We start from the raw sequence: 15,710 nt of genomic DNA, 5'->3' as shown, positions 1-15,710 counted from the left end.
CTGGTCCTCCCCTGGGGGCAGAAGGGTACAGCCTCACTCCTCTGTCTTCCCAACCTCAGCCTGAGTGGGGGTCTCCAACCTGCAGGCTGGTGGCTGGCTTGAGCCAGCATCCAGGAGACATTGATGGTGGACACGCAAGAGGGGAAGAGAAGGCAGTGCAAAGCTGTGCCCACCAGGGGCTGGGGCTGAGTCCTGCAGGTGGTTATGAGGTGGTGGACGCCCTGCTCGCAGGATGCCTGTTAACCTTAGCGTCGAAGCCCACGCTCTGCATCACCAAGGTGGCAGGTGCTTGCCCAAGAGGGCTGCTTCCTGCCTGCAGTCCACCCTGGGGATGTGGTTTTGGGACACAGGAGGTATCTCAAGGGAGACCCTGGCTTGGAGGGTTCTAAGGGCCACATTGAGGGCCCCTGGGTGTCTCCCGGTTGAGCTCAGGCCAGTGAGGTGTCTCTAGGGACCTGGTGAAGGGGCTGCGGACCCTCTTGCCCTCGGGCACCTTGATATTCCTGAGCCCCTCACTGTGTTGGCCCTAGTGCCGGAGGCCTCCAGATTGCTTCACTCTGGAGCTGGGGTGGAGGGGCCCACACCTAGTGGCCTTCTAGTTCATTCTGAGCTGGGCCGTTCTGGGGCCAGGCCCAGGAGGGGACAGTTGTCCAAGGACAGTGCTCCTGGGTCTGCAGCTCTGTCTCAAAGGAACAGAGGAACAGGTTCACAGGCCCAGGGAACCACACAGGCATGCTCTGGGGGCTCTGTTGTGTCACACCATCTGGGATCAGGACTCAGTTCTGAGTAGACCCCCCTTGGCCTGCCCTGCCTGATGAGGTGTTAGAACCTGTTCAGCTGCCACTCAGCTGCTGCACCCAGGTGGTGGCCTGTGGCTGATGCCCAGGACAGTGGCCGCCTCCCTCCTGGGCGACATGCTGTGGCGAGCGCCTGCGTCAGGCCCACTTCTGGCTGCGTGGAGTTGGCGTTTCTGGTATTTCGGGCAGAGTGACGCGGTCTCCTGGGCCCTTGGTCCTCTCCTGTGAACTGGGTGAATGGGACAGTGTGATACCAGTGCTGCTCGGCTTGAGAACCCACTTTTGGGGTGACTCGGGGAGGAGTGGAGTGGGACTGTGGGGTACCCCGAGCTGGACGTGCTTCTGGCTGTCCTCCATGGCTGGGGGCATTGGGTGACGAGGTGTCGGGAGGGGGAGCATGCAGGAGGCTGAGGTTGGAGGCGGCAATGGTGGGGACGGGGATAGGGGGAACCGTGGGGCTGAACGCAGACAGCTGCCCCCACAGGTCCCACCCAAGGTGCGCATGGTGTGGGGCAGGAGGGCGCCGGTGTAAGCCCCGCATGCCCACGGCAGCGCGTGGCAGGGGAAGTGGAAGGGACTCAATTTAAACGACCTCAACCATTCCAACAAAGCGCTTTACTGAGGGCACCCACCCCACAGTCCCAAGGAGACACAGGCCTGAACTGTCCACCCTCTATGTCATGAGTGGTGACTCCACTCCCCACTGCCTGGAGATCACACACCTTCTGGAGCGACTGTCTTCACCCTGGGCTTCCCCAAGTCCGGCGACAGTGGCTGCCCCAATGCTGCAGCTGGCTCTGGTGACGGTGGCACGGCATGGCCCCGAGCTTGGGAGAACAGCGGCCTGCACACGTGGTCACGCATCACCGCTCAGCGGAGGACGGGGACATCTCACAGAGATCTGGATCTCAACCCCACACAGGACAAGGGCCCAGGGAGCTGGCTTTTCCTACACACCAGCTGGAAGGCTTCCTTGGTTTTGGGGGGCACTAGGAAGGTCCCCAGGGCCGCGGGTCACTGCCCAGATTGTGGCATCCTCATAAGACTTGCAATTCTTCCCAGAGGAAAGAAAACCCCTCTCAGATGCTCCAAGGACTCCCCTAGTCCAGCTGCTTCCTGTGCCAGGCCCGGACCCCAGAGCGAACAGGCCTGTTCATCCACAGCCTCACAGCTGAGGGCCCTCCTGCAGTTCTTCACAGGAGAGAGAAAGGAAGGTGCACCTGCCCAGCCCGGCCAAGAAAACAAAACCCTCTCCCGTGGATGAGGGAGGTGCTGTCTGCCTGAGAGCAGCTCAGGGCAGATGTCCCTATGGATGCCAGCATTCTCGAAGTCTCCCTTGCGTAACAGAAATCTATCCAAGGACCAAGGGCTGGAATCGGCAAAGCCATCCGTGAATACCTCCTCATTCTGTGGAGAAACGGCCCTTACTTTCAGGAACACTGTCACGACCATGCCTTGGGAAATGTCACCTCCAGATCAACCTTGGGAAAATCTTTTATTAGGGAGGACAGCCTGCAAAATCCTCCCTTTAAGAGCCCAGGCCAGCCCAGAACCACCAAACCACAGAAGGGGAGTCCTGGGGACAGGACTGGTGTGGACAGCATCTCTACCGCCCTGGTTAGCTAGTACCTAACACCCACTCCTGCCCTCGGCCGATGTGGCGAACCAGGGAGGCTTTTGTGTGGGGCCAGGGCTGCGGCCGTGGCAGCCACCCTCCAGCTCCCGGGGGCTGGGGAAGACGCTGGGGTCCTCGTGGAGGGTGGAGTGGCGCTCAGGTCCTGCGGTCACTCGGCGTGCTCCTGCACCTCCTCCCCACGCAGGGCCTGCAGCCGGCTGCCCACAGTCTGCTGCACGGCCTCCAGCCCCTCTGCGTCCAGCTCCCGCAGCAGCAGCAGGATGGCAGTCAGGACATTCTGGGGGCAGAGAGGGGTGCGGACTAAGCCCACCAAGCACCGCGAGGCTGCTTCCCTCCACAAGGGCTGGGGCCTGGCCAGCAGTGCCCCACCACAAAGCGACTGGTCCCGGGGGTGCGGGCCGTCCAAGTGACTGACCGGCACACGCGGAGAATCTGAGCAGAGGAGCCCCGCCTGTGAACATGTGTGTGGCGCTTCTTCCACGTGACTCCTGTTGCCCTCGGCCCAGCAGGGCCTGGGCCCACATTCCACAGACCAGGAGACCAGGAGAGGCTGAGGGGCCAGGAGGGCTCCGTGCGGGGCACGTGTTACACGTGTGTGCGCATTCACAGACCCACACATGCAGCTCCCCCTGGGGCGCAGCTCTTCGAGGCCCTGTGAGGCTCCATCCTCCCTCCCCACGATTTCTGTGCAGTGGGCAGAGGCAGCAGCGGCCCCCTAGCAGCCCATCACTCACCCTGCTCTTGTGGCTGCTTGAAGCATCCCTGGGTGAGAAGGAAGGAAACTGGTCCTGGGAAGGGGGCTTCAGGCCAAGTTCAGCCCGGGCGCTGCTGGTGAGAGGGACACAGGCGTGTGAGGGTCAGGGGCTCGTGGCAGCGGGGGCCTCTGCAAACCCTGTGTGCAGGTCACATCCAAGCAAAGGCGGGGCTCATGCAAATCCCGCCTGGCACACAGGGGCAAGAGAAGGGAGGCAACTCCTGTGAGGTCAGGGGCTACAGATGGCAGCTCCTACAGAGCCCGGCACTTACTTCACCTGTGGGGTGCCCTCCTGGCACCCTGGGGCTCCCCAGCTGTAATACCTTCCACCCGGGGCCTCGGGGGCAGGGTGGGGGCCACCTGAACACACAAATGCCGGGGGGAGAGCTCCTGACCATGGGGTCAAGCCCTGTGCTGGACGGCAGATGCCTAACGGAGATCACATCCCGATGCCCCCACCACAGGCACCAGCAGCGGGTGTGATCTGCCAAGCAGGAGAGAAGCGCCCAGCTTCTATCAAATGCGTTCGTGACCCGCAGCCAACTGCCCTGGGAGGCGCCGGCGTCTCACTGCAGTCAGCCCTGTGGCCCCTCCACGGCCCCCAGGCCCAAGGCCGTACGGGCACTGATGGCCGTGCCCACAAACCATTCCAGTGACTGTGGCCCTAGGCCACACCCCCCACCAGGGGCTCCCTGCACCTCACAAGCTCTGGTGCTGCAAGCCTTCTCTGTGCCAAGGCACGGGGCCTGGCTCACCCCCCTCCTGCTCCCTGGCACATCCGCTGTTGGGCAAAACATGGACCTGCCACTGAAATCACTACCTGGGCACTGAGTCACTCCCAGAGAATATGGATGAGAACAGACACTCCCCTGGATAATCCCTCTCCCTCACTTCCCAGAGACGCAGCTCACAGGAAGCCCCATTCACTCCCCGTGGGAGGACCCTGGGGGACAGGGACGGGCTGCGGAGTCCGCACTGCCCTCTAGCCTCACATTGCCTCCTCCTCGCTGTCCAGCGGGTCCTGGCCGGTCTCAGCAGCAGAGCTGAGGGACCTCAGTGTGCAGCATGGCTTGGGGCTGCCGTGGCCTGTGCCCTCTCTCTCCGGGGCGGCGGTGATCTCCTCTCCCTCACTCAGTGCACGGGACAGCTCTTCCTCCGTCACAGCTTTGGGATGAAGGACAAAAGACAGCATGAGTGGCCTCACCCACATGCAGGCCACACGCACTGCAGCTCCAGTCCTTACTGCGGCCTCAGGCACAGTCTGCTTGTGAAATGCATGCACGTGTATCAACCTCCAGGGACAACTCCCAGAGTAGGAGCCGGTTCCTCACTGTCCCATCCCCAGCCTGGCAAGGGCCGACACACAACAGATGGTGGAGGGCTGCTCAGGAATCTCAACACCAGCCTGGGCCAGAAGCAAATACTCCTCAAAACCTCAACTAAGACAATAGAAAAAGGAACAGATCATACTTAATTTATTCCATTTTACTCACATATCAATTTCCCTAAAGTTTATATTACTAATATTAATAAAATTGTCTGGAAGAAAATATTAGTGTCCGTATGCCTGACAAGGATGAGACACTAGTGTGCTGAGAATGCCAAGGATGAACAAACAGCATGAAACCACAGCCTGGAAAACTGTGTCGGTGCTGGCGCTGGCCAGAGGAGGCACGAGCGCCTCCAACAGGTGGAGCGCAGCAGCGGGCACTGCGGTGCTGGGCAGCCCCTTCCCACGGCAGGAGCGCGATGGCACCGCCACCCTAGGTTCACAGTGGCCCGTGGAGCCTGCCCAGTCCCTGTGGACCAGTGCGACGCTGCTTGCCAGATACTGATGCCCCCGCTCGCCATGGTGCATGGCGATGGTCAGAGCAGGGCTGATACTCACAAAAGCAAAGAAGGAACCCTTTTGCTTTGCTACCAGGTCCTGCGGTCATCGGGGCATACGCAAACTGTCAGTCCCACGAGGGACCCTACGCTGCGCTGCTGCATTCGGGCGGCGGGATCAAGAGGAGACAGAAGCTAGGGGAACAGCCTCTGGAGGAGACTTCACAGGACACAACTGTGTCCCGCCAGACCAGGTATTTGCAGAAAAGGAGAAGAGAAAAGAGGGCCGAGGACATCCCCTTCCAGGGATTGTTTTGGGAGGGCCGGTGACCCCGCTGCGGCCACCTACCCTGGTTGTCCAGCTTCTGTAGGCGCGGCAGGGTGCGCAGCACGGTCATGCGGTAGCGGTGGGGGCTGGCGCCGCAGCACGGGTTCTCGGCCAGCCACAGCACCCGCAGACGCGGCAGCCCCTTCAGGTGGAAGAGCTCGGCCAGGCTGGGGATGCGGTTCCTCCGCAGGTACAGCTCGCTCAGGCGCTGGCACCGGCTCACGGGCTCCAGCGTGGAGATGCTGTTGACGCTGCACGGAGACCAGCACAGTCGGCGAGGGTCGTGGCCAGGGCCCCCAAGGCCACCTCTCAATCCCCACCCCCAGTAAAAGGCACTCAGGGACCTGTGTCCCTGCCCTCTCCTGAGAAGCCCAAATCGGATGTCATGAGTCACATGCAGCGGACCTGGGCCGAGGAGAGAGCTGTAGGAAGGCCAGGCCCTGAACTCAAAGGCGGACTGGGGTGGACCCCGCCAGCAACAGCCCCTTGGCCCGACGCTCCACATCAGCTCCTCAGGGCACTAGAGTGTGGGAGGTGGGGGATGTAGCCCTCCTTCACAGATGAGGAAAACTAAGGCCTCTGAAGGAACATATCATGTTGCTCCAAAGCAGGGAGCGGCCAGAAAAACTGGCAAAAAACTACGAGCCAGCTCCATGTGACATGGGAGTGAGCACGGACCTGGGCGACAACTCGGGATGGGCCTCATTTCCATTCTACAGAATGTGGACGCGTCAGAGAAGTAGAGAAACGCAGGAGGCTGGGAGCGGAGACCTGCAGGCTTTACCCAACAGCGTGGGGTCCGTCCCCTCCGCAAGCGAACACGCGGAGCCGCTCCCGCAGGCCCTCAAAGGTGCGGAGCGTCCGCCTCCCGAGAGCCAGGGCCCCCTGCCTGGAAGGCTGCTCTCGCACCCGGCAGGCGCCTCGGAAGGGCGGTTACCAGGCCCCCATGGGCAGCCTGCGGTGCTGAGCCCCCCTCCCCATACCATCCCTTCACTCGGGGTTTCCCAGGTATTGTCTCATGCAGCTCCTAGCTCTGAGGCCGCCCCCTTTTACCAAGAGCAAAACTCAGGCTGTGGGACTCTTTCCAGGATGGAGTCTGCCCCAGGCACAGGCAGCAGCGCGATGTGCGGACCACACCCGCGGCCTCGAGGCTTCCTGCTCCGCTCCAGGGCAGTCAGGCGTGCAGGCACCAGGCACCTGAGCTCAGTCAACACCCTCGGGATCCTGTCCCTCCTGAGATGTGACAGAAATGGCCCCACACACGAGTGGCCTGATGCTCGGAGGCCCTGTGGCCCCTGGGTGACTCAGTGAGCGGCAGGGACAGGGCTGGATCCACAGCTCCGCCCCAAGCTTCCTGCCACCGTGGGAACCACAAGCTCCACGTCTCCCTGTCAGGTAAGCCTTTCGGAGGCAGGGCTGAAATCCCATCCTGTGTCGCCTGACTTAGTGAAACGAGCCCCGCGGCAGGCACGCGTACCCCGGCTCAACCTCTGGGCGGGCACGCGCACCCCGGCTCAACCTCTGGGCGGGCACGCGTACCCCGGCTCAACCTCTGGGCGGGCACGTGCACCCCGGCTCAACCTCTGGGCGGGCACGTGCACCCCGGCTCAACCTCTGGGCGGGCACGTGCACCCCGGCTCAACCTCTGGACTCGGGCTCCATCTCCTCCTCGTCTCCCTGTGGGGTGGGCACTTGTAATACCTCCATGTTACAGAAAGGAAACTGAGGCACAGAGGGCCATGCCTCGCCCAAGGTTAGCCAGCCAATAGATGGGAGGGCTGAGATTTGACCCAGGAGCATGCCTCCAAGCCCATTTCATTCATTCAGCAAGGCTCGGGCAGGACAGGCTGGTGCCCGCGCTGGGGATGCCTGAACACCAGATGGACTGGCCTCAGCCCACGGTGGGCAGCAGGCTGGGCACGGGCATCAACATGGCAATGCCAACCTTGGAGGGTGTTACGGAGGATGGGCAGGGGCTGGCCTACCTCGTGGCTGCCTGTGAGATAAGAAGGTAGGTCACAGTCAGGGACCAGGGGCCTGCAACACCCACTCGCAGAGGGCAAGCCCTGGAGCCTTCTGAGCTGCCAGAGGGGTGGGCCTTCCCCACAGGGTTTAAACCCTTGTGAACTTTTAAATGCGGAAACCCAAAGAAGGCACCCATCCAGCGTCTGGTTGGCAGTGGTGAGCCATGAGCGTCTGCTCCCTCCCTGGGTCCCACAGTAGGCAGGAGGGAATTCAGGGTAAAGGGAGCTCTTCTCTTCCCCGGAGCCCCCAAATACACCCCAACTGCCTGAAAGTCCAGTAACATTTGTTCATTCAAGTTTCCCTTAGTCTGTTGGGAGGGCAGTGACCCCAGAAGATGGGCACAGGTCATGGGGTGCAGAGAAACTGGTAAGCAGTGGTGGCACTGGGGGGCAGAAGAGGCCAGGACTCTGGGGGTCCCGGGGCAGATGTGGCCACCGTGAGGGTGGCCAGGGCGGGCCACCGTGAATCCTTAGGAGGGCTGGCTCCACCACCGACTGGCCCAGTGAACACAGCAATGGCTTATCGGAGCACACAGGCCAAGGGTGGGCAGGGGTACAGCAGGGCAGGCAGGGGACAGGAGCCATCAGGAGGCCCAGGTGAGGCTCTTAGGAAGGAGGGCTGAACATGGGGGCCACAGGGTAGGCCCAGCTCTCGCTGTCCCGGCCCCTCCCCTTCTAGAAGCCGCGCTCAGTCTGTGCTGGAGGTTTCCAGGTTATGTCACAGTGCTGGGTCCCACTGGAGGGACGTGAGGCTCTGCCCCAGCTTCCAGGCCCCAGGCTGAGCATGCTGGCAGGAGCGAGGTACCTGAGTGTGATCACCTCCAGGCTGGGCATCTCCCGGCAAATGGAGATCTAGGAGGAAAAGAGCATGACTAGCAAGCACGGCACAGCAGGGCATCGCGGCCGCACTGCCATCAGCCACAGAGAACTGTCGAAGCCACGGCCAACCCACTTCTGGGGCCTGAGGGGCACGGCCCTGCTCAGCCAGTGTGCCCAGGGTGAATGCCCACGAGCATGCCAGGCTCCCCTCTGACGCCACCTTGCAGCCCAGACGCCCCGCAGACTGAAGGAGAAATGTGAGGCTCCTCCTTGCGCGCACTCTCTCTTTATTAAATTTTACAGCAGCATCGTTGCTGTCAGATGCTGCCAGCAGTGGAGACAGAGCATTCATTACTTTGGATGCCCTCAAAGGACATCAGGTAAGGGGACCCCAATGCCCCCTATGCAGGGATAGAAAGCAAGGAGAGGGTGGAAATCTCTTCTTGATAACAGGTCTGGGCCAAAAGGAAGACAGGCTTGAAACTGGATCTCAAATCACACTGGTACTGTCAATTCAGGGGTGAGGTGCCCAGAGTGGTCCACAAAGCCTTCACAACCTGCAAAGCTCCCACATATGCGAGAGCCCACCATACGTCAGGCATGGCACCAGCGCTTGGGTGCCTGGCAGGGCCCCAACCTTAACGAGCTCACAGCCTAGTCAGATGCATCCCATGTATAAGGAACTCGTGTCTATGGACATGGTACGTTTGTATATTCACTGCTAAACATGGAGTATTTCAGTTATAGCACAAAACAGATTACATCCAGATGCCATGTAGCCAGGCTTTTTTTTTTGTCTTTAAGGAAATGTACAGTTCAAATTAAAAAAACAAAGGAGAATAAAGAGATAAATAATTGGGCTGGACATGGTGGCTCACACCTGTAATTCCAATACTTTGCGAGGCTGAGGCAGGTGGACCACCTGAACTCAGGGGGTTTGAGACAAGCCTGGCCGACACAGTGAAACTCCATCTCTACTAAAAAGTACAAAAATTAGTGGTTGCCTGTAGTCCCAGCTACTCAAAGGCTGAGGCAGGAGAATCGCTTGAACCCGGGAGGCGGAGGTTGCAGTGAGCCAAGATCGTGCCACTGCACTCCAGCCTGGGCAACAGAGAGAGACTCCATGTAAAAAAAAAAAAAAAAAAGAAAGAAACAATTGGTATGGGATCCCTGTGTAAGTTGGGGACATTTTGGACTGAGAAAGAGAATGAGGGAGAGAAGAAAAAATCTTTCACAGACGCACAGGCTCAAGTTCTCCCAGCAGGGCTTATTCTCTGCCTGCCTTTGGGGTAGCGGTAGGGGGGTACAAGGCTAGATGTGACCAAGAAGAGGGGGTGTAGACCTTCAACTTCCCCTTAACAAAGTAAAACAAACCCTCCTGGGATTCCTTTCCAGGTGAGAGCAAGTTCCAAACTATTGCTCCCCTCCTCTGCGACCAAGTGACAAAGGGCATTTCATTTGTAGGGATGTTGACGGGAACTGCAAAATAAGCCTGGCACTAGAGAATTGTTTTTCCATTAGTGGTTCTGCTGAATGAAAACTGCTAAGTGAACGAAGTACCAAGTGTGGGACTGAACTGATAGGTGCAGTTTTGTCAACTTAAAAATTCTCTTGGGAAAGAAGCTACAACATTTGGGATTGAGGCTATTTGGAGATGATCAGCACAATATTTACATCTGTGAGGCAATACTTACATCTGTGAGGCGGCTGCCCCTAGGGAGAGAAAAGATACATACTTTAATTTTGTTAAAGTTGAATAAAAAATACTGAAGACAAAAATTCCAAAAATTACCGATGACTACCTACAAACCTTAAGATTCTAGGATTTTAGGCCGGGCGCGGTGGCTCAAGCCTGTAATCCCAGCACTTTGGGAGGCCGAGGCGGGCGGATCACAAGGTCAGGAGATCGAGACCATCCTGACTAACACGGTGAAACCCCGTCTCTACTAAAAATACAAAAAATTAGCCGGGCGTGTTGGCGGGCGCTTGTAGTCCCAGCTACTCGGGAGGCTGAGGCAGGAGAATGGCGTGAACCCGGGAGGCGGAGCTTGCAGTGAGCCGAGATCGCACCACTGCACTCCAGCCTGGGGGACAGAGAAAGACTCCGTCTCAAAAAAAAAAAAAAAAAAAAAAGATTCTAGGATTTTAATGGCATGGCAAAAAAGGAAGGTTGCCCAGATAACTGGCAAAGGTGTAAACAATTGTTTTAGTTGATTTTCAACTAAACTGTATGTTTGACGTTGGGGTGGTACTTTTTAGATAAGGAGCAGCAGGCGTTGCTGCATTTGTAAGACACAAAAAGATGAACTCTTCCTCATGGTCCCTGAGTAGCAGAAGGTTCATTTCTCTCACTGACAGACATAAACAAGGGTGAAATTCATAAACAAGAGGCCAAATTCAAAGGGTGAACAGGCACCTTATGAAGCAAACTTTAAAAGCCTGAAATAGGGTTGTTGTTTCTCCCAGCTTAGTGAGAGTACTGACCACCCCATGCAAAACAAAGAAATGCATTATTGAAAGCAAATGACACAGATGAATTGTAGCCAAAACACCAGATATGCCAGGGCAGAGGGAAAAGCTTTTTAATTAACAGGAAAGAGCTCACTCTGGGCAGTCTGGGGACACCCCTGGGAGGAAGCGTCTGCTCTCGCTGACCCCCACGCCCGCCTGCACGGTGCGGCCGGTTGACACGGCGCAGTGACTCCGCTGAGTCCCCAGGGAGCCCTGGAGCTCTTGCAGGCCTCAACTCCAGGCTCCCTCCTCTGGAAGCTCCTGGTCTTCCTTGGCCCAGTGAGACTCAGCATTACCCGCCTTTCAGCCTGCATGGGTCCCACCGCACCCACGTCCCTTCCTGTCACCTGCCAGGAGTACCCTGGGCACAGCCGCCCCCAGTACTGATCACCAACGTGTTTCCTGACTCAGTCCTCAAGAGCTCAGTTCTCTCTCCTATTCGACTTGGTCCCAGTGACTGCTGGCAACCCCAGACATCAGATCCAGCCCACAGGGCAGCCTGGGCAAAGGCGGGCCGGGAAATGGGGGGGCTCAGGCGACCCCCGACCCCCGGCCTCCTCCCCTCCCCCACCCGTGGCTCCTTCGCCGCCCTCGCCCCTGCCCCTCCCCCCGTTCCACTCCCACCCCCGCCCCCCTCCCCAGCCCTGGCTCCGCCCTCTCCCCGCCCCGGCTCCGCCCCTCACCGCCCCGGCTCCTCCCCCGACCCCGGGGCGGCCGCGGCCAGGCCCTGCCTCACCAGCAATTGAGCTTGCGCACACTGTGCAGCTCCGAGGCCTTGGCCCGGGTCAGGACCATCTTCCGCGTCAGCTTCATGGCGGCCGCCCAGGCCCGACCGGCGGGCGTCCCCGGCCTCCTGCTCCCGGGCGGGTGACGACTGCGCGGCGCGTGTCTCCAGGGGCGGGGCCCGCGTCGTCAGGGGCGGATCCTGAGCCCATTGGCGACTAGGTGAGGAGAGCGGGGCGACGCGAGCGCGCTGGGGCCGCTTGGGCGCCGCTGACACGTTGGCTCTGCTCCTGCTCATGCGCGGCCTGGGGCGCCCGGCTCTGACGCGATTCTAACGCGACCCCGGAAGTGCGCAGCGAGCAGAGGGTGGGTGCCGGTGGCGGTCCCCAAGTCTGTCCAGTGAGGGCTGAACTGCTGCTCACAGGAACCGAGCGGGGTGGGCTCGGTCCCACGCGCATCATGGCCGAGTGCTTAGGCCTGACTCTGAGCGCGGGCCTAGCGTGGATGGGATGGGCGCTACACAGCTCCAAGTTACGCGATTCAAACTCTTGGAATAAACCCAGGGCAGCCCTGGGGCTGTGTTGATTCCTTGTCTCCCTCCCTCCCTGCATTTATAGGAAAGACGCACGGGCAGGTCCAGCAGAGCCCTTACAAGCGTTTCAGCCTTTTAGAAATCAGAGAAGACCCTCTAAACATCGTTACATGGGCCACAGTTACATTAAGACAGGCGTTCTGACGTTCTGAAACCGCCTTTGCAAAAAATTGTATCGGTGAGAGAAGGATGGCCTTGAAGGAGATCTGGCCAACCCCCATCTTGCCTTTGGCCTTAAAGCTGCCCTTAATTATTCCTGGATAAGCAAAGCTAACTTTGGGAGGCATTTATAGTTTAAATGATAGCAGCCCTTCCTCAAAACTAAGCCTTTGTAAAACTAATGAGACCACTGCAACCGCCTTTGCAAAAATCATAACTGAAGAAATTATGACAGGGAAAGATCTCCTAATGTGGGCGGCAAGCCACCCAGGCGCCGAGGCAAGAGACCAAGGACACGAGCTCTTCCGGTATAATAAAATATAAAACAAGAATAGTCATACCAGATATAGATCTTAGATATGATTATATATGAATATCATTAATCATTAGTTGGTAGTAATTACTCTTTATCCCAATATTATAATAATCCCCGCTCTATAATCATAACCTAGGAAAAACCAGACCCTACAGAGATACGAGCTGAGGGGACATAGGTGTGATCAGAAGACAGGAGTGCGAGCCTTCTGTTATGCCTGGACACGGCCACCAGAGGGCTCCTTGGTCTAGCGGTGACGCCAGCATCTGGGAAGATGCCCGTCGCCAGGCGGACCGTGGTCTAGCGGTAGCAAAAGGTGTCAAGCAGCAACAACCGCTACTTAGCAGACCGGGAAAGGGAGTCACCTTTTCCCCGCGGGAGTTTAGAGACGACTCTGCTCCTCCACCTCTTGTGGAGGGCCTGACACCAGTCAGGCTTTCCCGCAGTTATCCGGAGGCCTAACCATCTCCCTGTGATGCTGTGCTTCAGTGGTCACGCTCCTAGTCCACCTTCATGTTCCATCCTGTACACCTGGCTCTGCTTTCTAGATAGCAGTAGTAAATTAGTGAAAGTACTAAAAGTCTCTGATATGCAGAAATAATGGCGTAAGCTGTCTTTGTCTTCTCTCTCTCTCTCTCTCTGCCTCGGCTGCCAGGCAGGGAAGGGCCCCCTGTCCAGTGGACACGTGACCCATGTGACCTTACCTATCATTGGAGAAGACTCACATTCTTTACCCTGCCCCTTTTGCTTTGTATCCAATAAATAACAGCGAAGCCAGACATTCGGGGCGACTACCGGTCTCCGTGCATTGGTGGTAGTGGTCCCCCGGGCCCAGCTGCCTTTTCTTTTATCTCTTTGTCTTGTGTCTTTATTTCTGCACTCTCTCGTCACTGCACATGGGGAGAGACCCACTGACCCTGTGGGGCTGGTCCCTACATCCTAACCCACCCCATCTTCCTACTATCCTCTAAGCTGCCTTTGTTCATTCCTGGGTGTAGACCAGACTAGCCTTGGGAAGGAATTTAGTTTATAGATTAAACTCTGAAACAAAATTGATAATAGCCCTTTCCCAAAAAAAACCCTTCTTGCCTGGGGACCAGTCGGCCTTTGTAGGACTAACAAATTAAGCTACGAGATTAAAAATTACAGTTTAGGGGCCATGCAACCTCTGGCAGCAAGAGTCTGAACCTCCCAAATTGCTTCTGGGAATAACATCACTGTTGCAGAACTTAAGATCAGTGCTTGAAATATTTTGTAGACCCTGCATTCGGATGCAGCAGATGACACCACCCAAACGGATAATCTGGCCCACCCAGGGACAGAAGTCAGCCAGAACTCATTTCGACCCCCTATGATTTAATCTTCAACCTGACCAATCAGCACTCACCACTTTCTGAGCCCATACCCGCCAAATTATCCTTAAAAAGCTGATCCCCGAATGCTTGGGGAGATGATTTGAGTAATAATAAAACTCCGCTCTCCTGCACAGCCAGCTCTGTGTGAATACTCTTTCTCCATTGCAATTCCCTTGTCTTGATAAATCGGTTCTGTCTAGGCAGTGGGCAAGGTGAACCCATTGGGCGGTTACACTACCAGCCTAGAAGGGTAGAGGAGCATGAATTCCACTAAGGAGCAGATGTAAACTTTCGTCAGCCATTATTCTGGAGGTCACAAGACAAGCTACTTCCCCAATTACCCTTGGAGGTAGCATCACTATTGTAGAACATCACTATTGTATCTTTGCAGGTTTCTTGCACGTCTGACACGGATGGATCCAGCTAGATGTCTTGCCAACAGCTCCTGTGGCCCCACCCAGAAGCCATGCAGCACAAAAGGACCAAAAGGACAGCTAGATTTCATCTCGCACGTAACCAATCAGCACTCCCCATGCCCTAGCCCCCTGCTCAGCAAACTACCTTTGAACAACCTCTAACCTACGAGCCTTCAATTGTAACCGAGCAGCTTAGCAGCTGTGAATCCCAAATATCTGAGACAGGTCTCAATCAGTTTAGAAAGTTTATTTTGTCAAGGTTAAGGACAAGCCCGTGACACGGCCTCAGGAGGTCCTGACGACATGTGCCCTGGGTGGCTGGGGCACAGCTTGCTTTCATACATTTTTAGGGAGACATGAGATATCAATCAATATGTGTAAGATGGAAAAAGAAGAGAAAAAGAAGAAAAAATGTATGTATAAGATGTACATTAGGCCGGGTGTGGTGGCTCACGCCTATAATCCCAGCACTTTGGGAGGCTGAGGCAGGTGGATCGCCTGAGGTCAGGAGTTCGAGACCAGCCTGGCCAACATAGTGAAACCCCATCTCTACTAGAAATACAAAAAATTATTGGGGCGCAGTGGTGGGTTTCACTCGCGTCCGTGTGAAGAGAACACCAAACAGGCTGTCTGTGAGCAATAAAGCTGTTTATTTCACCTGGGTGCAGGTGGGCTGAGTCCGAAAAGAGAGTCAGCGAAGGGAGATAAGGGTGGGGCTGTTTTATAGGATTTGGGTCAAAGGGGTTCTCTGGCGGGCAGAGTGGGGGTCACAAGGTGCTCAGTAGGGGAGCTTTTGAGCCAGGATGAGCCAGGAGAAGGAATTTCACAAGACAATGTCATCAGTTAAGGCAGGAACAGGCCATTTTCACTTCTTTTTTGGTGGAATGTCATCAGTTAAGGCAGGAACAGGCCATTTTCACTTCTTTTTTGGTGGAATGTCATCAGTTAAGGCAGGAACCGGCCATCTGGATGTGTACGTGCAGGTCACAGGGGATATGATGGCTTAGCTTGGGCTCAGAGGCCTGACAGTGGGCGCCTGTAATCCCAGCTACTTTGGAGGCTGAGGCAGGAGAATCGCTTGAACCCGGGAGGCAGAGGTTGCAGTGAGCCAAGGTTGTGCCATTGCACTCCAGCCTGGGCAACAAGAGCGAGACTCCGTCTTAAAAAAAAAAAAAAAAAGATGTACATTAGTTCAGTCCGGAAAGGCAGGACACCTTGAAGGCCAGGTGGGGGTGTGGGGGTGGAGGGAGGCTTCCAGCTTCCAGGTCATTGGTGGATAAGAGACAAAAGATTGCATTCTTTTGAGTCCTTTCACTGAATACACAATTTGATCTGGCATAGTGAATCTGCATTTTTACATAAACAATAAGGCAGAGAAAGCAAACAGATAGGCATGTGTCTCCGGTGAGCAGGGGGATGACCTTCTGTCCCACACCTGTGAAGATCAGCTATC

The 15,710-nt window shown here is 56.9% G+C and overlaps 1 protein-coding gene and 2 long non-coding RNA genes across 7 annotated transcripts; 2 read left to right on the top strand and 1 right to left on the bottom strand.

Annotated features, from left to right (window-relative positions):
- Window positions 1-2,275: 2,275 nt before the first annotated feature.
- On the bottom strand, window positions 2,276-13,330 carry CFAP410 (cilia and flagella associated protein 410). Of its 5 annotated transcripts, none has more exons than XM_055279884.2 (7): window positions 11,433-11,565; window positions 9,880-9,898; window positions 8,172-8,218; window positions 5,364-5,593; window positions 4,180-4,351; window positions 3,168-3,261; window positions 2,276-2,710 (listed from the first exon to the last, which is right to left on the bottom strand). In XM_055279884.2, exons 1-7 carry the CDS (start codon window positions 11,507-11,509, stop codon window positions 2,582-2,584), a joined length of 768 nt encoding a protein of 255 aa, XP_055135859.1. In that variant the 5' UTR covers window positions 11,510-11,565; the 3' UTR covers window positions 2,276-2,581. The 5 variants fall into 5 exon arrangements, with proteins under 5 accessions (XP_055135859.1, XP_055135860.1, XP_063496561.1 ...); XM_055279885.2 differs by having other exon boundaries at window positions 3,168-3,258; XM_063640491.1 differs by lacking the exon at window positions 9,880-9,898 and having other exon boundaries at window positions 11,433-13,330.
- Window positions 6,022-10,273, top strand: LOC134736818 (uncharacterized). Its single transcript, XR_010121160.1, has 3 exons — window positions 6,022-6,737; window positions 7,170-8,565; window positions 9,650-10,273. It is a non-coding gene; the product is annotated as an uncharacterized lncRNA (long non-coding RNA).
- Window positions 11,511-14,914, top strand: LOC129483075 (uncharacterized). Its single transcript, XR_008657888.2, has 2 exons — window positions 11,511-11,641; window positions 14,233-14,914. It is a non-coding gene; the product is annotated as an uncharacterized lncRNA (long non-coding RNA).
- Window positions 14,915-15,710: the final 796 nt, after the last annotated feature.

This window comes from Symphalangus syndactylus, chromosome 5 (genome assembly GCF_028878055.3).
Source record: "Symphalangus syndactylus isolate Jambi chromosome 5, NHGRI_mSymSyn1-v2.1_pri, whole genome shotgun sequence".
NCBI classification, from domain to species: Eukaryota; Metazoa; Chordata; class Mammalia; order Primates; family Hylobatidae; genus Symphalangus; species Symphalangus syndactylus.
This window is presented reverse-complemented; position numbering and strand designations above follow the sequence as displayed.